At 43.0% G+C, this 23,386-nt stretch overlaps 1 protein-coding gene across 1 annotated transcript; it reads right to left on the reverse strand.

Annotated features, from left to right (window-relative positions):
• Positions 1 to 6,362: 6,362 nt before the first annotated feature.
• ANKMY1 (ankyrin repeat and MYND domain containing 1) lies at positions 6,363 to 21,863 on the reverse strand. The gene is given in 15 exon segments (XM_009890288.1): positions 6,363 to 6,509; positions 8,288 to 8,395; positions 9,146 to 9,269; positions 9,602 to 9,630; positions 11,495 to 11,635; positions 12,104 to 12,275; positions 13,685 to 13,743; positions 15,172 to 15,235; positions 15,237 to 15,331; positions 16,144 to 16,360; positions 16,870 to 16,904; positions 17,484 to 17,567; positions 17,670 to 17,813; positions 19,887 to 20,033; positions 21,735 to 21,863. Coding segments are annotated over 15 exon segments (1,695 nt in total).
• Between the last annotated feature and the right edge of the window lie 1,523 nt (positions 21,864 to 23,386).

The raw sequence follows: 23,386 nt of genomic DNA on the forward strand, positions 1-23,386 counted from the left end.
GCTTTCCCTGTGTCTGACAGAGTGAAGACCAGCCAGCTCCAAGACAGACATGCTGCTGGCCAAGGCCAAGCCCAAGGCCATCAGCGATGGTGGTAGCACCTCTGGGATAACATATTTAAGAAGGGGAAAAAAACACATGGCACAACAGCAATTGCAGCTGGAGAGCAGAGTGAGAATGTGTGAGAGCAACAGCACTGTAGACCCCAAAGTCAGTGAAGAAGGAGGGAGAGAAGGCACTCCAGGTGATGGAGTAGAGATTACGCTGCAGCCTACGGAGTTCAATGGCGGAGCAGATCCACCTGCAGCCTATGGAGGAGTAGGTGGATGCCAGAAGGAGGCTGTGACCCTGTGGGAAGTCCAGGCTGAAGCAGGCTCCTGGCAGTACTTATGTCCCTGTGGAGAGAGGAGCCCATGCTGAAGCAGGTTTGCTGGCAGGACTTGTGACCCCGCGGGGACCCGCGCTGGCCTGGTGGAAGGGACCCACATTGGAGCAGTTCATGAAGAACTGCAGCACATGAGAAGGACTCAGATTGGAGAAGTTTGTGGAGGACTGTCTCCTGTGGGAGGGACGCCATGCTGGAGCAGGGGAAAAGTGTGAAGAGTCTTCCCCCTGAGGGGGAGAAAGAGCAGCAGAGACAACGTGTGATGAACTGACCACAACCCCCATGCCCCATCCCCCTGTGCCACTGTGGGGGGAGGAGGTAGAGAAAATAGGGAATGAGGTTGAGCCCTGGAAGAAGGAGCGGGGGGAAGGTGTTTTAAGATTTGGTTTTATTTCTTATTATCCTTCTCTGATTTGATTGGTAATAAATTAAATTAATTTTTCAAAAGTTGGGTCTGTTTTGCCTGTGACAATAATTGGTGGGTGATGTCTCTCTGTCTTTATATCAGCCCATGAGCTTTTCCTTATATTTTCTCTCTTCTGTCCAGCTGAGGAGGAGAATGATAGAGCGGCTTTGGTGGGCACCTGGTGCCCAGCCAGGGTCAGCTCACCTCATCAGGGTAGTTAGTGTGACACACCTGGAATATCTCTACACTGTGCTAGTCTCACCTCTGTTAGCTGATAGGAACTACCAAGAAAAAGACCACTGGTACTATGCCATCTAATCTGTTTATGTGTGTAGGTGGACAACATGAGAAGGACTAAGACCTCCAAAGAAGAAGAATAGAAAGCAGTGGTCCATAGTGACTCAAAAAGAAAGAAGGAGAAGGAAAATGAGATGAGATCCTCAATTATGACCATGCTGAGTTTAAACTGAAATCTGGTGTCAAAGAACACTGGTGAAGAATACCACATTGTTAGTTTGGCTGAAGAAAACAATGTCAGGTGTGAGAAGTGCCTCTGTGGGAAGGCTGCATAGAGAAAAAAGCTGCAATTGTCATCTGCAGGTAGGAGTAGCTGTAAGAAGAATGTGATTGAGTCTGAAAATTTTCTAGAGCTCCCCCCAAAATTTAGGTGGGAAATGAAGATCTTCCAAATGGAAATGTAAAGCGGGAGGGGAGGGAAGTGAATGCTGAAGGAGGTGCCATTTCAAAGGGGGAATTTCTTATCTGGATAATGAGAGAGAAAACAGTTTGGAGAACTGAGATAAAGTTGTTAGCCTTCAGTGGAACAGACCTTCTGTACAGAGCTGACAATGCAAACTAGTTATACTGTTGCAATGCACTGTAATCTAACCAGTGAGAGATCATTATTTGTTTATTGACTAGAAGCAGACAAAGAAAGCATATATTCTTAGAACTCCTTAACTATCTCTTTGAAACATTGAAATGATTTTATCATGCTTACAGGCAGAAAATGTTTCATCACTTGAGATAAAGTAGGACGAAAATTGGTTGAGATAAAGTAGAGTGCAATAAAATAAAATGTATTAAATCCACGTACAAGCTCTTTTATTATAGTATGTGTTAAATCATTATTGAAGAGCTGTTCAAGAGAAGTGCATTAGAAACACCTCCACTGCACTTGTTAAAACATACTTTTACCTGTGTCGTGGTTTGGCCCCAGCCGGGAACAAAGAACCACGCGGCCGCTCGCGCAACTCCCACAGCCGTGGGCAGAATCAGAAGGAATAAGGCAGAAACTCGTGGGTTGAGATAAAAGCAGTTTAACAGAACAGCAAAAGCAAGAGAAAACAATAACAGTAACACCGGTAACGGAATATACGAACGCGATTACAGTGCCGCCGCTCCCTGACCGGACCCGCACCGCCGCAGCCCGCTCCCAGCCGCGACTTCCTGCCCTCTCCCCCCGGCTAGCTCCCCCCCCAAACCTGGGCATGGGTCACATGGCATGGAATACCTGTATCCCCCTTGGGAAAATTAACCCCATCCCTGCCAGAACCAGGACACATTGCCTGATGATTTACCTCTTCCACCAAAGGGAAAGCCGTGGGCAGATGGCACTGCTGCCCGGCATTGGAAAGGCGTTACACAGGATGCTATGCTAGACGGGGTTATTTTGCCTCTTAATGATGTTCACAGAGCTAACCTGGTGACAGCTAACGTGCAGAGGAACAGAGAGTGGAGTCCTTTGGATTGGAAAACAATAAAAGAAGTGAAAAATGCTATTGTACAATATGGGTTAACATCTAATTATACACAACAAATGCTGGGTGTGATGTTTATTACTGCAGTTTTAGTACCTAATGATTGTTATCGTTTAGCTAAGATCTTGCTTCCTTTATATATCATGGAATGGATATTTTTGCCATATCGATTGTCAAATCTATTGTGACTAAGGTGGAAGCTATTGCCCAAGTTATCATCCATTTGAGAAAATGATGTTGAGAGATAGATGGTTTTGACCCTGCTATTATCTATGTCCCTATTACAGCGGAATACTTTAATTGGGTATTGCACAACGATTTTGTGTTAGCCATGGCCTTGAATGCCTTTATTGGAGATCTTACTATTAATTACCCAGCTCACCGACTAATAAAGTTTTTACTCCATTATGGTTTTGACATTGTTCCAAAATTCTCTAGGAGATCAGTTAACGGGCTGACTGTTTTCACAGATGCTTGTAAAAATAGCCATCAGGCCAGCTATGTGTGGCATCACAATGGGCAATGGCATTCACAATGCTTGACAGGTGAAGTTACTGATTCCCCTTCAAATGTTGGAATTATATGCTGTTCTTGAAGTATTTAGGAATTGGTCAGCAGAACCTGTTAATGATGTTTGTGACTCTTTGTATGTTGTTGGCATAGTACAACGATTCGAACGTGCTATCTTGAAGGAGGTGAATAATCATCGACTTAGTCAACTTTTAACCAAATTATGGCAACTGACAAATTCTCGAAAGCATGAGTATTTTATTGTCCACATTTGTAGCCATTCTGGCCTTCCTGGTAGTTTAGTGGAAGGTAATGAGCGTACTGATCAATTGGTGGCCGCGGCATGGAATGGTCCGCCTCGTAATGCATTCTAGCAGGCTCGAAATTCACATGTTTTTCCATCACGCTCCAAAAATGTTAATTCGACAGTTCAACATTCCATTATCAGACACTAAAGGAATTGTTCAAGCTTGTCCTGACTGTCAAGGACAAGTTTTGGGAGTGGGCTTAGGAATCAACCCCCGAGGCCTACGACCATTACAGCTTTGGCAGATGGATGTTACTCACGTACACAGTTTTGGTCATTTAAAATATGTACATGTTACAGTGGATACCTTTTCTCATGCTGTTTGGGCTACCCCTTTGTCTGTGGAAACAGCTTGACATGTAATGCTACATTTACGTGGATGTTTTGCCACGCTAGAAGTTCCTCTTGAAATTAAAACAGATAATGGCCCTGCTTATACTTCACAGGCCTTGCAGCGATTTATGAACCTCTGGGGAGTTAAACATGTTACAGGTATTCCTCATTCCCCTACAGGACAGGTGATTGTAGAACATGTGCAGCAAGTAATCAAACAGTTACTGTTAAAACAAAAAGGGGGAGAGGAGGAGAATTTGTCTCCTGTAGCACGAATACAGAAGGTAATATATGTGATGAATTTTTTACGGTTAGTAGGAACTGACACTGAGCCCCCCCGCAGTGATTCACAGTGAAGCTTTGGGCTCGAGACATACAGGACAGAACCGAACTACTTTGGTCCAGTATAAAGACCCTGAAACTGGAGTGTGGAAAGGTCCCACTGAACTGTGATATATTGGCCGAGGTTATGTTTGTATCGTTACAGAAAGAGGTACTCGCTGGATTCCAGCCAGGTGGATCAGGCCATGGAAAAGTCTGGCTGAAGACTTGGTCGTCTAGGAGCAAGAAGCGAATGACTCATGCGTTTGAGTCAAAATGTGATGATAATGTGCAGTTTTGGAGTAGAACCGAGATGCTTTTTGCCTCATGGTTAGCACCTGGGGTGGCAGCAGCTAGAGCTTTAGCTACGCTTAATAAGTTAGGATAAGGACCAACAGTGGATGAGGTGGCTGGACGACTCCGTCAATATGAAGAAAGTCTCTCTTCCCCCCTCATCTCAGCTGTTGAGAAATTGTCCCAGAAGGTCCAGCAACTTGAAGAGAGTATGTCCTACTCCCCACCTGTACAGACCAGCATCTCAGCTGTTAAGAGCAGGCGTTTCCCTGCTCAAGAGGGAGAGTACAGGGCATACACACCACGAGGCACCCTGTGGTTTTACCTGCGTGACCACGGAGAGGACATGAGGAGGTGGGATGGACAACCGACCTCGGCCCTACGGGCACGGGTACATGAGCTGCAAGGGAGAACAATCACAAAAGGGGATGCCTCTAGGAAAAGTGCTGCTCCCGTGTCCAGCAGACAGCACCCCAGACAGAGTGGAAGGGTTGGTTTCGCCTCTGACCCTCTTGAAGGGACTTCCAAATCATTTCTGCAACAAGTGAATAACGGATACTATGATCCGGATTAGAGGGGCCCTGCCCCCAGCCAGGTGGGGGAAAGGGACAACCGGGTTTATTGGACTGTGTGGATTCGATGGCCTGGCACATCTGAGCCACAGGAGTATAAGGCTCTAGTGGACACTGGTGCACAATGTACCTTAATACCATCAAATTACAGAGGGGCAGAACCCATTTGTATTTCTGGAGTAACAGGGGGATCCCAAGAGTTGACTGTACTGGAAGCTGGAGTAAGCTTAACTGGGAATGAGTGGCAAAAGCATCCCATTGTGACTGGCCCAGAGGCTCCATGCATCCTTGGTATAGACTATCTCAGGAGAGGATACTTCAAGGACCCAAAAGGGTACCGGTGGGCTTTTGGCATAGCTGCCTTGGAGACAGAAGAAATTGAACAGTTATCCACCTTGCCTGGTCTCTCGGAGGACCCTTCTGTGGTAGGGTTGTTAAGGGTCAAAGAACAACAGGTGCCGATTGCTACCACAACGGTGCATCGACGGCAGTGTTGCACTAACCGAGATTCTGTGATTCCCATCCATCAGCTGATTCGTCAATTAGAGACTCAAGGAGTGATCAGCAAGACTCGTTCACACTTTAATAGTCCCATATGGCCAGTGTGAAAATCTAATGGAGAATGGAGACTAACAGTGGATTATCGTGGCCTGAATGAAGTCACGCCACCGCTGAGCGCTGCTGTGCCGGACATGCTAGAGCTTCAATATGAATTGGAGTCGAAGGCAGCCAAGTGGTATGCAACAATTGATATCGCCAATGCATTCTTCTCAATCCCTTTGGCAGCAGAGTGCAGGCCACAGTTTGCTTTCACTTGGAGGGGCATCCAATACACCTGGAATCGACTGCCCCAGGGGTGGAAACACAGCCCCACCATTTGCCATGGACTGATCCAGACCACACTGGAACGGGGTGAAGCTCCGGAACATCTGCACTATATCGATGACATCATCGTATGGGGTGACACAGCAGAAGAAGTTTTTGAGAAAGGCAATAAAATTGTTCAAATCCTTCTGAAAGCTGGCTTTGCCATAAAACAAAGTAAGGTCAAGGGATGAGGAGAAAAACTCCAGTTTTCACAAGACAAAACACTGCCATTACCTTCATCATAGATGAGAAAGTGCACTCATCACAAGTGGTATCGACCACTTCACAGTAACAACCACACACAAGGTGTCTCTCTTCATGTGGGTGCTGGTTGTGTTTATAAACAAGGTAACAGACAGATTTGACAGGGCTGTGAGCATTACAGCCATCCCATTTGACTGTTTTTTCTATTCTACACAAGGTTATCATCCTTGTTACTCAAACATGAAAATAAATTTCCATACAAAACCCCTGCTCCTCACAACAGAAACAAATTAATTGTTCTGGGGGGAAAAAAAAGTTTACCCATTAAAGAGAAAGGGGATTCGATGTACCTGACAAAAATCACTGTTTTTCTGAAGTTTAATAAAAACAACAAACACACAGATGTTATCTTAACAAAGCAATCCTCTGTGCTGTTGTTCTCTGCTGTTCATATGCTGTACTGACAGAGCATACTGCACAGAGGGCACTTCTTACGGCTCCGCTTAATGGCAGATTTGGGTCAGCCCCATGTTTGAGGAGTTCACCCACTGCCTGGAAATGTGCATATGCAAATGTGACAAATTAGTGACTGGAGAAGCCTTTATTGACAGTTCTACAGCAGGAAGGTGAGACCCTAGGCAGACCAGTCAAGAACCTAAAGCTCTACAGTATTTACCACAGCACACTTGGAGTACCTGCTAGTATTTGTCATAGCTTCAGTAGCACACAAAAATTTAAAAGTCCACTGGACAGTAGTTTTCACTTCCATTAGTGTGAATCATAATGTCACCATGGAATACTTTACCAAAAAACAGTATCAAAGACATGAGAGGCTAGCTTTAAAAATCACCTGGTCTGATTCATAGTGTGTTTAAAAAAAAAAAAAATGCTCTACCACAAAGATAAGGATCACTTATAGCCTATTAGATCATTACTTCATCATATGTTAGCCTCTGAGAAGGTGGGAGAAGCAGCAGAAGTTGTTGGATATGGGACTTCCTATTTCATTCAAAATCATGAATTTAAAATTTTTGTGTTGCAAGTAAACACTTTTGCCCAGAAAAATACCAAAACTGTCTTAAAAATTATGAGGACAGTGTAAGAAAAAAGGTTCAGGTTCAAACACTTCATACAGAATCTGTTTATGTTGTATGCAGTTGTAGCCACTTCTATTATAACCTCTTCCATAGTCCACACTCTAGCTCCATATTATATTATATTGCATCCAGTTTTATTTTTATAGGTATTTGATACCCTTCCAGTGAAAGTAGTATACTTAACAAATAACAACATACAACAAATATTTTCTATTATGCTCTACCATTTATCCTATGTAAAGTATAACTTTTGTAGTAACAAAACAAAAGGTAGAATGCTGTTTTCATCAAAAATACTGAAAAGGGTCTCCCCCTAGCTTTGCTCATGGCTATGTTTCCAAGATTTCTCTGGATTTGTGTGCTTTTGTACTGGAGAAAAGTAAACAGGGAAGCAGAAATCACACTCCAACCCTGCCTCTTTCAGCTTACCTGAACTGCTAGGCTACATACAGTCAGTCACACTTACCCCCTTACAATTGTTCCTGCCATGGCTTTGTGTGCTGGCTGCACCACAGCTGAGCTCCGTGGGGAGCCAGGGTGCCACTCTCACCCCATCATTCTCTTGCCTTACTTTCCACAGAGAAGATGAGCGAGGAGCCTGGACACACCGAGATCTATTCAAAGAGAGGTAGAGCACTGCAGACATACCTGCTTCCTCACCAGCTTTGGCTGTGTATCTTCCCCTGCACTGTGCTGACTGCTGTGGACCTGCTTTTATGGGCCCAGTGTGGGCAGAGGAGACTCCATTCCCTGCTCGGGAAGACGGGCTAACTTCACACCCTGATTTGTAGTGTGTAAACTATAACCCTCATCTGCGGAGTGCTAAGCCTCATTATAACCAAATCCTTTCTAAGACCGATCATGGCTACACTTTTGTCTCACACACAGAAGTAAGTACTTTAGTGTTTGGTTGGGTTGCTCTGGGCATGGAGGCAGCCTGTAAGAGAACTGAATGTTCTTGTGATTCATAAAATGAACACAGTCCTCCAAATGCTAGTCCCTGCTGAGTCCTACCCAAATATTTCTGGCTACCTCATACTGGAGGCCTTTAGGACTCCCCTAGTTTGATTCATGAGACATCCACAGGTTTGAAAGAAGAGTAAAAACTATTATTTTCACTGAAAATGTATGATTGCAAGCACCACTCATTATGTATTTTGGCTGTCGTCAGAGAAGGCAGACATCAATGTACAGAAGTACACCCAAAAAAAGAAAGAATTTAAAGATGCTCACCAAGTCATTCCCACTGGCAATTGCTAAGGAAAGTGGTGAATGGCCACTCCACAATGTGTTTGGATTTGCCTGATGCGTTAAAAGGAGGCAGATAACATCTCTGGCATGCTTTGCAGGCAAGTGCAGTGGAAAAAGGTAGAATTAGATAATAATAATAAAGTTAACTTTTTAATATTAAATTTAATAATAGTATAGTTAATAAAGTGAGCAGCATAAACCACATTCAAACCTTTCACCTAAACTATGATGTTATGGTAAAAATACACATCCACTTTCACCTTTCACCTAAACTATGATGTTATGGTAAAAATACACATCCACTTTCTCATGACAGAGAACCCCAAGCACAGTGTTGCTATACATGAAATCTCTTCACAACCAGGTTATCAAATCTCATTAATCCTGCCAGCAGAAGGAATGTGTAGGTTTGCTTCTGAAGAAGTAGGTCTCCTCTCTCAAATACCTTTCTCCAACTGTATGCATCCCAAATCTGCTAGAAGAATGTACTGTAGTACAAAATCAAATCCAGAGGGGCTACTACACACCAAAACTAAGACTGTCCAATTTCAAATTAGCCTTGTGGATGATTAAGTTAACAGCAAATTAACCAGTGGAAACTGGACTAAAGGAATTGCTCTCATCAAACAGAATTCCAAAGATTTAAGAAATGTTTTTTCCTCAAGTGCTAATAGACTTTTGATCAGTACAACACTAATAATTCAGTAGAAAAGTAGTTTATTCCTGGTATTCAACCAGCTTCTTACAGAAGGATGAAATGTCTTCACTGCCAAGTTATGTAATTTGAGACTAGCTTAGAACTGCTCCCTATGAGCAGAGCCTCAGATGCTATGATCTTACCTCACTGTTATCCTCTCTTTTGCATGAAATATGCAATGCACTCCTTCCACCTTCTTCAGGGACAGGACCATTATAAGAGGACAAGTACTCTTGTGGTGGTCCTGCTTCATTTTTCAGTTGCGAACTGACACCACCTGTCAAACTGGCTTCTCTGACTTGACGCGGAGCAATCTAAGTGAAATGATGCGCACATTTACAACATACCTTAAAGTTAAGTTAACAGAAAACAAACCTGCCCGGTTACCCATTGGTCTGGGTCTCAATCATGGACAAGACTTGTTCAGCCCCACAAAAACAACAGCCACCCTTTTTCTACTTTCTTGTCTACATTCAGGTCTCATCTCCTAGACCGCTTTTGCACTGCACACTAAGAATTTTATTAAAACCACTGGAGAAGTCTAGAGAAGGCAAATTTGAGAAATAGATGTTAATAACTTCTACTGAGGCAAACGATACAGTGTAGGGAGTAGGAGGGCAGAATCAAGCTTTCAGGCACAAAAGGCCTGCCTTGAGTCAAGCACGTGTCATTCATTTAAGGTCACCAGATCAATATAAAAACAAAAGTGATATTTGAGAAAGTAAATCTTGCCAACACTGTGTCTGCACATTCTGTATCTAAGTACTGTTGATAAATATGCATTAAGTTGTCCTGTTTACTAGTTAAGGACAAAGTACTAAAATACAAACTAACAAAGCCATCTAAACCTCCCTGTCCTGCAGATGTTCACCTTAGTCCTTGTCATGACAAGATAAATTTTATCAGTCTAGTTACATAAACCAACTCCTTTTTTAAGTGACTGGGACCTAATGGTATGGCAGGGAGCTGGCCAACGTCATTGCAAAGCCACTCTGGTTACCTCTGAATGCTCAGGGAGAGCAGGGGAGGTTTCTGAGGAATTTCTTTGCATTTCTGGCAAAATGGAAGGAAGAACCAGGGAACTACAAGCTGGTCACCTTCACCTCGGCCTATGATGGAAAATCTTCTGAGAAGCCATCTCCAGACATACTATAGATAAGCAGGTGACTGGAAGCAGTCAACATGTATTTACAAAGCAGAAATCATGCCTGACAAACATGATAGCCTTCTACAATAAGACGACCAGCTTGGTGAAAGATGGGAAAGCAGTGAATGTTGTTTACCTTGACTTTAGCAAGGTGTTCAGCACTGTCTCCCATAACACCCTCATAGACAAGCTGAAGAAGTATGGATTAGATAATTGGACAGTATTTAACATCTTCCTTAATGACCTCAGTGCTGGGACAGAGTGCACCTTCAGCAAGTACACAGATGATACAAAACTGGGAAGAGTAGTTTTATGTATCACACAGTTATGCTGATTTTTAGAGGGACCTGGACAGGCTGGAGAATTGGGCAAAGAGGAATCTTATTAAACAAAAGGAAATTGTTGTATTCCTTCCCTGCACCTGGGGAGGAACAACTCCAGGCATAACAACTCCACACACTGGGGGCTGACCAGATAGAAAAAACCTTTTAGAACAGGATCTGGAAGTCTTGGTGGAAAAGTTGAAAATGAGCCTGCAGTGCGTCCCTGCAGCAAAGAAGGTCAACAGCATCCTGGGCTGCATTAGGAAAAGTGTTGCCACTGAACAGGTTACCCAGAGAAGCTGTGGGGTCTACACTCGAAAACCAATTGGACTAGATTCTGAGCAACCTGCTATAACTGATCCTGCTTTGAGCAGGGGTATTGAACTACACAATCCTCAGAGGTTCCTTCCAATCTTTCAGCTGTTCTGTGACTACAACTTAATTTCTCAGGTAACAAATGCCAGAAAAAGCTCATATTGCTGGTATAGCTCCATCAGCAATAGAGAATTATCATCAAAAATGGCAACTCTAACTAAAAAGTGTTATACTACCCAAAAAGTGTAGTGCTAGGCTGGCCTTCTGTAACCTGAAGGCTCAGAGAGTGCTGCAGGGATCTAGCAGACACAGCCTGGGTTCAAGGAAAAGAGAAATAAGGAAAGAAAAGAACTATTAGGCCAGTCCCATGGAGATGAAAAAAGCAAGTCCCATCACAGACATGTCTGTTTCTGTAGTCGTATCTTAAGGCTTTTGTACTGGACTACACACAAGAAACTTTTAAACTCTGCCATATATAAGAAAAATTCTGGGGCACCAAAACCAGAAGGATATGTTTACTGCAACACTGTACTGTAGACCTCAAGTGTTTTTTTCTTCTTTTTTTTTTTTTTTTTTTTTTTTTTAAAGTTCTTTCAGGGAAGATTTCACTGTGAAATCAAGCAGGCAGGAATCTCAATTCCCTGCTTAGGTCCTGTGCAATCTGAATTTCAACAGCTGAAATAAGATGAGCTCAAAAAGCAACATACCTTGTCTGGACCATATATCTCATTTCCATCTTCCGCCCTTGCATTAATATCCAGGGCAGAATGCAGAAGGTATTGTGTTATCTGGACGCCTTTCTCCCCAGGAATTGAGGCAGCTATGTGGAGAGGAGTTAATCCCCCTAACTGAAAAAACAAACAACATTAAGACTGCTGTATATCACAAGCAGCACTTCAACAGCACTAAATATTTTTTCAAAGAATAACCCAAGCTCACTCTTCCCACGTGCTGTTTCTCACACCACAAACCTAGTGCCTAGAGTTACAGGACTGTGGAACACTGAAGGTCTCAACACTAAGCCTACTAAAAATCACAACAGCTATTACCAACTTGAGGAGCAGCTTCACAGGTATTCCCCAGTCACTCACAAGCTTGGCAACCAGGAAACATAATGAGAAAAAAAAAATACTTGGAGAGCAAGAAGCTTTGAGTTCTTTCTATTAAAAAAAATTATCTTTGAACAGGATAATAGCTTTAAACAGCTTTCTGGCCATTCTAAAGTTGACTCTGACATGCAGGATATTTTACAGTAGGGCACTGAAGCTTCAATACACATCTAGAATCCCACATTATGAATTATAATCCAGTAAAACCTTGGATGGAAGCTGCACATCAGTCCTGGCTCCCCTTTCTAAGCGAAGTTTCACTGCTTCTGCATCTGCAGCTTTAACAGCAAAGAACAGAAGGTGTGGTGGGACCCAGGATGCATTGGGATCTGCACCTCGACGAAGCAGCAGTTGGATTGTTTCCCATCTCTTCTGTCGTCTAGAATTGACATGGAAAATACCAGAATAATGTATTAGCACCTTCCAAGAAAACTCTAAAAGCTAGTGGACTAAAATGACTCCCAGGTAATAGACATGAAAACTGTCACTTAGCAGAGGGAAGACATGGCAGTCTTTAGCGCCGCATCACAGCTGCTCTACACCACCCAGGCAACAACATTATGGCCTGAAGAGGGTACAGCACTACCAGTGTATCTCAGTCCTCTAAAGGATTAGCATGCAAAAGCAGTCCCCATGGTCATGAAAAGCCCTTGCATGGGAACAGATAGGCAAAGCTAGGCAAGGTTCTCTGCATCTCCACCAGTCACTCACATCTGACTTGCAAACATTTAGTCTTAGACTTGTTTAATGAAATAAACAGACTCCTCCTTCCTGCCATCAAAGACTCCTTGGAAGGTTCTTCCCTCCTTCATACCTCATTCGTCCATCCCAAGAAAAAAAAGGTACAGTGCTTCCCTTAAACAAAAGCTGGAACAGGAGCTATGCTAGACTAGGACAATATATTTCAGGTGCCACCTACATTTCCATGGATGCAAACTATCCACATGCCCCCCACCAAAAAAGTCTGACACCACCAAAAAAAAAAAAAAGGAAAAAAAAAAAAAGGCAAACAGCACTTGGAAACCACCCAGAAACTCCATCACAAAGTGTTCTCAGCGGATGCTCCATCTTTTCAGGCATGGTATTAACTCAGCTTTACCCACAAGCCCTATGCACAATGGATCTTCATATTCCAATGAACAACATGCAATATGCACAATATTTCAGACAACAAGAATCATGGGAGATGGGAGGATGTGCTGCAAAAGTAAAATGTAAGGGATAAAGGCCAGAAGGCCAACCAGGAATTTTCAATTTGGGAGTTTTAAGATATCAAAATCACCTACGCTGCCATAAAACACAACATAAAAAATTTTGTGACTGCTCTGTAAGCAAAGCAAAAACCAAAATGTGGCCCTTTCAAAGATCCACAAAGGGCTGACACTGCTGAACAGACAATTGCAGAAAACAACTAGCAAGTTCATATGTAGTCAGGATTTCAAGAAATGAAATGAACACATTCTCATTCCTCACATGTACAATACACTGTAAGTGTCCATTGCATACTTCTGAAAAGAAGTCTTGTCTTGTTCAAGCATGACGTCCTTTGCTGGAACTACCCTTTTCAACTGCAATCTTTGCCCACTGCTGACACGAGTTACATTACAGTGTATAAACAATGAGTGGCTTCTACTGTCATGAAAACAAGATTTACCCAGTTAAACAAACAAAAAATATCCTTCCTTGCAATGGATGCATACTTCTGTGAAATATGTGAAATACTGTTACCTTCTTTATACAAAAGGGTTTATGAGAGTTGGTCTCCCCTTTATAGTGCATGAGACTTACTCTGAGATAATGTCTTCAGCCACATTGACTGTTTCTGAGGATTCTGATTGTTCACTCCACTTAAAGATTTAAAGAAAGAAAAAGGTTTCAAAAATTAAAAAAAAAATCTTCCAATGCATGACTCAGCATATTAACACATCAGAACAGTATAACACAGTACAGCATACAATGATAATGGAATTTTGTTAACAACTGTTAGGGAAATAATTTAGAAGTCATTTGCAACTAAGTTTTTTTAAAAAAAATCTCTTAAAATAATGCAATATTTTTCTTGTTCAGTTGCCATAGTGTCTAAGGTATGTTTAGAAGAGTTAAAAGTTTTTTCCAGTATACATCACCTAGCTTAAAAGAAAAAAAATTGCTGAAATAAAACAAGACACTTAAAGACTTTCAACCAGCATTAGTTTGCATGGGAATCTGAAACTAGGACCTACAAGGCTGATGTTTCCAAACCTGAATGAATGTACAACTCAGAGGAAAAGTGAAAGCAATGTACCTTTACCTTGCAGAATCTCAGACTGTGATAGACACAAACCAACACAGAAGGATCCCCTCCCTATTCCTAATTACCACATATTACCTCCAAAATGAGAGGTAATAGCTCCACATTTCTGTTCAGTTTTGAGCAGCTGCTATCTCTCAATCCCCTTCTCCTTTTCCCATAGAAGTCTTGCAACTTTAGCAAGGGCCACCACTTGAACATACTCTTGGAACTGGAACAGCAACTTCAGAGCAATCAAGGATTAATTGGTAGTTAACTTCCAAGAAGATTCCTCAAGGCATGGGCCACTACCTGTCTAGCTTCATGTGAAAGTCTCAGCAGCACCCTTCCATTTCTGGACTCCACTGAAACATTTCAAAGACCACAGTTCCTGACAAGACCCCCTTTTTATCTGTTTTTTTTATCCTGGCTGGTGATTCCTGACACCCTTACTTTCATTTTCTTTCCCATTCCCAGGTTTGCACTCTGACGAAATATATAGCATGTTCCTACATAGGAAGTCCAGAGCAGGTGTTTCTCTTCCAGGGATACGACTCTTCCTTTGTAAGCACTCCCCGAGGATCAGCACACTTCTGACAGTACAATTGCTTTTTACTAGCCACCTCCATGATGCCAGTAGGATATGATAGTACCAGGAGAATCACCTACATCAAATTTGTCTACTTATGCTTTTATAATTCCTATCAACTGCCCCACTGCATCTTCATTGTGTTAAACACATCACAAACACAGCTTCACATCTCTGCTATTGATACAGCATCTTACTTCATCTGCAGAGCAAGCTTGTAACTGCACTGGAGCTTGGTCCTTCAAGACAGGAGTTAGCAGTGAGAGTAGAGTTTATTCTGCATCCTCAGAATGCATAAAATGCACAAAATTCATGACTTTTTCCTAGGAGTACACACAGTAAATTTAAAAAGAAAGCTTGCAGCTTGAGGAAATAATACATTCTGATTCTGTCATTTTAGATTAGAAGTAAACCAACCTTGCAACTGTGCAAACTCCTCTCAGCAATATTACCCTTAAATGATTCTTCTGGATAAAAGAGAGCACATGGAGAGAGCAGATAATCCTTCATCACTACACTTACTCACATCAGCTCCACTATCAAGAAGAAGATTGACAACATCATTGTGGGAATGAACCTGTAGAAGGGAAACAACCATACTTGCATATATACGTACACACTTTTAGCTTCTGACAAAGAAAGAATGACAAAACAGTTTTAAAGTAGCGATGTTCTACACTGTATAGCTAATTCACATTTTTATTTCCCACAAAATAGAAATACAATACTGAACCGTGACTTACAGGGTTCAGAACATGCACTTTTCAGCTAATTTTCAACTGTGGGATTTCACAGGAATTCAGTGAGGATTCACACACAGAAAGAGACTAAAAGTGCCTGAGACAGCTACAGGAGAAGTACAGTGTTCTAAATTATTATCTAGATTTTGATAGTCATTTACAATGAATGCCAGGTATTAAGGTAGCTGAAAAGGGCATGAAGAAAAAGGCAGGGGGGGCAGGATTTCATGCCCCTCCTATAGAAACTGACGTTATGCATGCACAGTTTCTAGCCACCACGGCTTTTCAGCAAAAAGAAAACAACTATGTCTGAATCTGTTTTCAACTAGGAGAAAAAATAATACAGGTACAGTCACATCCAAGAACGTAGATCTAGTCCACTGCATAATCATAACCTGAAATCAAACCTGACATTTGAAATCAACTCTAGTATTTACTGAAGGGCTTCTTTTAGGTTATTTGTTTACTGTGGAGTTTGGCATGATACCAGTCATTACGGACACTACTCATGCCACACCACTTTTCTGTTTTTCCTGTTTACTAAACATTCCTTTCACACTATGTAATGAAACAAGAGAAAAATTTAACCCAGCCTACCATACCACAAATTTTCTCATCATGTGGTGAAGAGTTACGCTTAGAGTCTTACAGCAGCAGCAGCAAGTGCTGTGTATCCGTGCTTGTCGGCTATGTCTGGATGAGCAAGCCCATTCCTCAGAATTGCATAGACCCCATCATAATCTCCTCTTGCTGCCTTCTGAATTAGCTGCTCTGAGGCAAGTTCCCTGGGGCCTGGAGGCCCATAAGCACTGCGGGCTCCACTGAGAATGAGGTTGACATCTGACGTGAACTCCCCTTGACAGTGCCTAGAAAAGAAGAAAAAAGTACAGCACATTTAAACAGCTAGGTATTCTTGGACTACTATGGCAATTAAAGAAAAAACACATCAAGAACAAAACATGTTGGTGAGCAAGATGGGAAAATAAGGCCAGCTACCCTTTTAAGATCTATTTCAGATAGCGTAAGCTTGCTGACATTAATGGCAGAAAGGCCAACCAGTGTATGGGTTGCTGGCAGCAACATATAGATTTTAGCTAGAGAAGTTGAAAAATATCCAACCATCAAACATCTACTAAAAAAAGAAAACAAAATCTAACTACCATGTGTTTCTATGAAACAATTTATCATGCACACTTGTGACATCTGTTTAGGATTTAATTTCCATCATCTGCTTTAACTAGGACTATCAAATATGTATATGTAGCTTGTGTTCCTATCAAAAAAACAAATAAGGAAATACTCTGTGGGCCCAAAGAGCATCTCTGTGTACAAGTACCAAGCTACATAAAAACTGACATGCAGTTGGCAGTTCTACTGGCTGTAGACTTGCTGCAGCATGTTTTGTATAGCCTTGAAGGAGAATGAGAGTCAAGACAACCACAAAAAGGTACCATTGGCCAGATCTTCAGAGCTTTCAAAAATCTGGCACTATGCTTCTCTGTATTTCTACCTCTGCACAAGATACTACACTCTTGGAACAGGGAAGGTCAGAATAGGCCTCTACAGCCCTTGCCTCCTAATTCCTTTCAAAACTGGACTTCCAGGAACTCTGACATGCTAATGAGTAATGAGACAATTTTTATAGAAGTAACCAGGATAAAACTGATGTTTAACTTAAAAGAATAAAATTTGTGAATTCAGAGATGAATATGTTTTTTTTTTCATCTTCTGCCGGTCCTCGTTGGCAACTTGCAATCTCAAGGCCATAAAAAACAACCCCGAGTACAGCTTTTATCCTACAATGTAAATTTGAAAATAGTGAACAGTTGTGGACAATAATTTCTAAAAATCCATACTTAATAAACAAAACATCAACAGTTACCTGTGCTTATAAACATGCATATGCATTCTAACAAGTAGAGGGGTTACATTTGTAACAGGCCAAGGGTCTTCCTCAGGCAGCTTTGGGGTGCTCTGAAAATATCAAGCATCACATTCTTCCAGGAAGGAGCATGTCAAAGTAAAATGATCTGTGTTATGAGAATACGCAAAGACTCCTTCAGGAAAAATATCCTTATCATCAAAAGGGAGATGTTTATAGCTACGGAGAAATGGGTCTTCCTCAACTGAAATACACTTCTTTCAAGAATTGTCATCAATGTATCTGTAGTGTGCTGGATAATCCAAAAGAGAAAAATAACCAGGTGCTTCAGTACACAGTTTAATTAGATGATTCCTGAGCCACAAACCAACATCCTGACAGCCATCTGGATAGCTCTCAGTCCCTGGTCCAAATCGCTCATCAGATTTGTACAGCCCCTTAAGAAACAAGTAAACTCATTAGTATCAGTCAGAAAACAAACAAGTTGTACAGTTAAAGTCTGCTTTCTATTTAAACTAATCTGGCTGGTTCTGGCCTTACTGGTCCACTTCCTATGGACAGAGCAATAACTGCTGAGGCCAATCTGAACTGCAAAGCCTTTCCATTCACTTTGGTCCATTTAACAGCAAGCACAAATCTTCCAGCACAAGAACAGTGGAAGACCCTAAATCTAACTACAGTGGGATGTAATGTTTAGATGAAACTTCCTGATGGTTTTAGGGCCAGAGCAAGATTTCCTTTTCATTTTGTTCTGTGACCAATTTTAGATTTATTAGCCAGGCTGCTCCCTTGCAGGCTAAGACAGATTTTTGGTTAGCTTTTCCTACCTAATCAAAACAACCACATCTGCCACACATCTGCACAGACACAGAATCTGGAAATGACAGTTACTTCTTTTCTTACAATGGTAACTAAATTTAGGGTATCTATAGCCTTGCATGCACCACAAGACATGCCAACAGATGAGTCTCAGTAGCAAATAAAGCGCTGTAGGACAGGAGTTTTAGTCTTCCTATAAGGGTATCCTAGTTTGGCCATGACAATACAGTAGGTAAGGCATGAAGATTACCAATTTAAGCATATTCATGCATGTCTGGATCACCCATATGGTTGCAGACAGGTTCACACTAAGCTATCACAACCTCAAAACAGCTATTTGGAGCAAAAATTAGCAATTTCACATTGAGCTGTTTAGATACAAAGATAAAGGAGCGGGAGAAAAAAGCTACCACTGGCAAAAATAAAATTCTGAGTATGGTTATGATCTGAAGCTTCCCTATTTCCACCCTGAGCTTTAGATTATACATCATATACTCAAATTAAAGTTCTCCTAAATCCATAATTAGTGCCATATTATCAACCTAGAATCATACAATCAGAATTGTCTAAGTTGGAAGGGATCTTCAAGATCACTGAGTTCGACCGTCAACCTAACACTGCCAAAACCACCACTAAACCAGGTCCCTCAGCACCATGGCTACGTGTCTTTTAAATACCTCCAGGTATGCCGACTCCACCACCTCCCTGGGCAGCCTGTTCCAATGTTTGACAACCCTTTCAGTGAAGAATTTTTTTCCTAACATCCAATCTAAACCTCCCCTGGAGCAACTCAAGGCCATTTCCTCTTGTTCTACCACTTTTTACTAGTGAGAAGAGTTCAACCTCCCCTCGCTACACCCTCCTTTCAGGTAGTTTTAGAAGGCGATAAGGCCTCCCCTCAGCTTCCTTTTCTCCAGGCTAAACAATCCCAGTTCCCTCAGCCACTCCTCATAGGACTTGTGCTCCAGACCCCTCACCAGCTTCATTGCCCTTCTCTGGACATAGTCCAACACCTCAATGTCTTTCTTGTGCTGAGGGGCCCAAAACTGAACGCAGTGCTCAAGGTGCAGCCTCACCAAGGGGAGGAGGGGACGATCACTGCCCTAGTCCTGCTCGCCACACTACTCCTGATACAAGCCAGGATGCTATTGGCCTTCTAGTCCACCTGGGCACACTGTTGGCTCATATTCTGTTGCTGTCAACCAACACCCCCAAGTTCCTCACCCTTACACCAGGGAAGGTTTAGATTGCATATTAGGAAAAATTTCTTCACCGAAAGGGTTATCAAACATTGGAACAGGCTGCCCAGGGAAGTGGTGGAATTGCCATCCCTGGAGGTATTTAAAAGACATGTAGATGTGGTGCAGAGGGACATGGTTTAGCGGTGGTTTTGGCAGAGCTAGGTTTATACTTGGGCACAATGATCTTAAGGGTCTTTTCCAACCTAAATGATTGTATGATTCTATGATCATCTCCTTCAATATTTCCCCATGCAAAAGTACAGCAGAAGCTAAGTTGTTGAAAACAGCGCCCTAACTCACTGGAATTCAAAGCATGACAATTTTGCTCTAAAGTACCAAAACACTAAGGGAGCTGCTTGAAAAAAAAACCCACACTCAAATTTTCCTGTACTTATGCTGACTTTGAAAGGCAAAGAAATCACAGTATTAGAACACCATTTTTCCAGTTACCTGAAATTTTCTGCCATTCTTCCATTCCAGGGTCCCATAGCCTTCTACATGGCCAAGATAAAGAGCTCCTGTGAATTTAGAATCATCAGGCCAGTAGCAAATCCCCTTTCCATGGCATTGGCCCATGTAGAACTGTCCCACATATTTCTGCAATCCACAAAAGAGGACAAAACAACAAGAATGATACAACTGAAAACTGACAGGACAGAAATAAGTGAAATTGCCTCCTTACTGCAACAGAGCAGGACTAACAAGGTGCAGGAAACTGACACATGAAGAGGATGAATCTGTTACACAGTTAAGAAAGACTGGGCACAGCCTCAACTCTATTTTAATCATGGGCTTCAAAACTCAGGCAGGATTTTACCAATTTCTCTAGAAGCTCTTCCAACACGTGCAACCAGTAGTTCACACTACTTCAGCAGATGTAGCTCATATGCTTGGATACATTGCCAAATGATGCAGGCTAAACCAATGTCTATTCAATCATTCAACAGCTTTCATAAAGACCTGTATGCCAATACATGTGGGGACTGAGGCAAAAGAAGGGTTAAGTGTGGTAGAACTAATAGGGAGGAATAAGCAGCTGCAGCACTGTTCTGGCAGACCATGAAGTTGTGTGAAGCTACTCCCTAGATAAGGAGGTGCTGCTCACAGGGAAGAGAGATTCCCTTTTCGGTGGGAACTTGATCTTTTAGAGTATGTGATGGTGTAAACAAGTAAAGTAGAAAATTACTGGCCTTGGAAGAAAGTATATAAAGAGCACGCTTGCTTAATAAATCTGATTTTGATCCTGCATATCAGAGTCCGTGTCTTTCAATCACCACAAATATGCATATAGCATTCTGCATTCAAAACAAAAGGGAAATCAGCAGAACCATAGTCCTCAATTGTCAGATGCAGGTGAAGTGACTGGACTATTAAACCTTTACACGACTTGCTTAAAAGATAAATATGACTGCTGCTCCAAAACTGGCACCTTACCCTTCGGCAGAAAGCACTGACAAAATTTCATATCACAGGTAAACATAGTGCTGGACTGTATAAAAGTGGCAGATGCTAAGTCAAAAGATTGTCCGTAACCCACTCTCTCTTCAGGGAAGAAAACCTTAGCTACCAACCTGCTCACCTGACTGCTCTTGACTGAAATTTGATCAATTGGCATTGATTTCAGTCACATTGATTTCAGTCACAAACACTTTAAGGCATTCACTATTTTGAAGCAAAACCAGACATAAATTAATCAAAATTTGGTAATTAAAAAAAAATCCCACTTAAATCAAAATCTCAATGCCTTGTTCCTTCTGGTACATTAAAAATAAAATTTGTAGCCTTGCCACAATCCTGGTATTTTCTGGCATAAAATGAGTGACTACTCTTAGCTTAAAAAAAAAACCAAACAAAAAAAACCCCAGAACATTATGGTGGTAATAGCAACAGCACCCACAGCAACCATTTACTATTTTGTCTGAGACCGAGGACAGACGAAGCTGTCCAAGAGGGTATTACCTTAAAACTTGTGTCCCAGTTTGCATTTTAGTGGTGGATGTGTTACCAGCCTGTACACAGGGTGACAGAAAAATTCGGAGGAGCCATAAGGGCCAATTCACCTGGAGAATGTGCTCTCTGACATTCCACAGACACAAGGAAAGCACTTGCCTTTCTCAGAAATAAGCTGAAATGAGTTGGGTACCAATACAGGAAGAGCAGGGAGAGGCAGGCCGAGAGACACCCGCATTTCAGAGACACCTCTCTGCATGGCCAGGCCATGCTGTGCCAGCGGTGTCTCTGCACCACCCTCCACCTCTCCCACAGCCGGACGGGGGTCTCCAGCCTGGCGCACCACACCTCACCGCCACCCTTCCTGCGGCCCAGCGGGGCCCGCGGGACGATGGCACTTGGGCGGCAGAGGGAGGCCCCGCCGACGGCCCCTCTCCCTGCCGGGCCCAGGCAGACCCGCACTCCGCCGGCGCCCATCTGCCATCCACTCCAGCATGTCTCTGCTCTGAAGCAAAACCTTTGCCCAAGTGAGGTCTTGGGTGCTTGGTAGCAGGTTGCTTGTTGCAAGTGTGCTCTCAGCCCAAAGGTGTCACAGCTGAGGTGCTGGAGGCCAGACATGCACCGATGCCCTCAGCCTGGGGGGAAAGGCAGGAGGAGCTGGAGCCCCATGTGCAACCTCTTCATTCCACTTTGAGGGAACAACAGCTGAGGCCTGTTGGAACAGCTCATGGGTTCTGTGCCATCACAGGATGACCAGGAGATGAAACAGGATGACCAGGTGTCCTGGTTCTGGCAGGGATTGTGACAAGCTCAGTATTGTTTGTTCACCAAACCTAAAAACTCTCATTGTTACAGTGTTTCATGAAAGGCAGCTGCTTGGCAGGATGGGGCAAGATAGCCAACATCTGCTAAGCAAACAAGGCCAGGCTGCAAGGTCGAGTTATGCTAACATCATAAATTGTGAAAAGGCTTGGGAGGAAAGGAAAGGGGGAGGCTCAGTCAAGTCCTGCTAACATCATAAATTGTGATAAGACTTGGGAGGCTCAGGAAGACATGGAGCCTTCATCCCTGCGACCACCAAAAAGCAAAGGAAGAAAGAGGACGACCCCCTAGCAACAAACCGCGCAGACGCAGAGTACACCACTAAGAGAAACGCCTACACCGGAAGTAGAAGAGTATAAAACCAAAGACTTTTGTAACCTAGGTGTGCGCCGTTGGCGGATTGAGACTCCCGGGCCGCCCAGTGCTGTTTTGCTTGCTGCCGCTTGCTAATAAATCCTTCAAATTTAATTGGCTCCGTCTCCTCGCCTCACTTTGTGAGACTAACTTATAACAACGGGGACTGTTCCCACAGCTCGAGCCCTGAGCCTGGCCCTGCTCAGCCCCCTTCAGCTCTTGCTGCGGCTCTTCGGGTTTCTGTGGCCCCTGGCCTTCCCTGGCTCGGGGCCCTGCCGCACTGCTGGGCAACTTGCATGACCTTGTCCACGCTGGCATTGTACCAGACCCACACAGTTTTTCCAATTGATTGATAAACTCCAATCCTCCGGTGCTGCCTAGAGTGGGACTGATTGCTATTTTAGGATGAACAGCTGCCACAGACATAGGCAGAATTGATGTGAGCCTGAGTCACTGGGCGGCCGGAGCAGCAGCTGCCTCCCAGCCAGGACTTGGCCCTGGCCCACCATTAGGTTAGTGTGGGTTGTCTGTGTCCTTGTGAAAAAAATTGTATTCGACCAAAACCCTCCGAAGTGCTAGATTTTCCAGCATTATTAGAGAAGCCAACTAATCATAGAATGGTTTAGGTTGGAAGGGACCTTGAAGATCACCGAGTTCCAACCCCCCTGCCATAGGCAGGGACACCTCCCACTAGACCAGGCTGCCTAAGGCCACGTCCAGCCTGGCCTTAAACACCTCCAGGGATGGGGCCTCAACAACTTCTCTGGGCAACCTGTTCCAGTGCCTTACCACCCTCAACGTGAAAAATTTCTTCCTAATGCTTA

The sequence above is a fragment of the Charadrius vociferus genome, unplaced genomic scaffold, assembly GCF_000708025.1.
Source record: "Charadrius vociferus isolate BGI_N301 unplaced genomic scaffold, ASM70802v2 scaffold398, whole genome shotgun sequence".
Classification (NCBI taxonomy): domain Eukaryota; kingdom Metazoa; phylum Chordata; class Aves; order Charadriiformes; family Charadriidae; genus Charadrius; species Charadrius vociferus.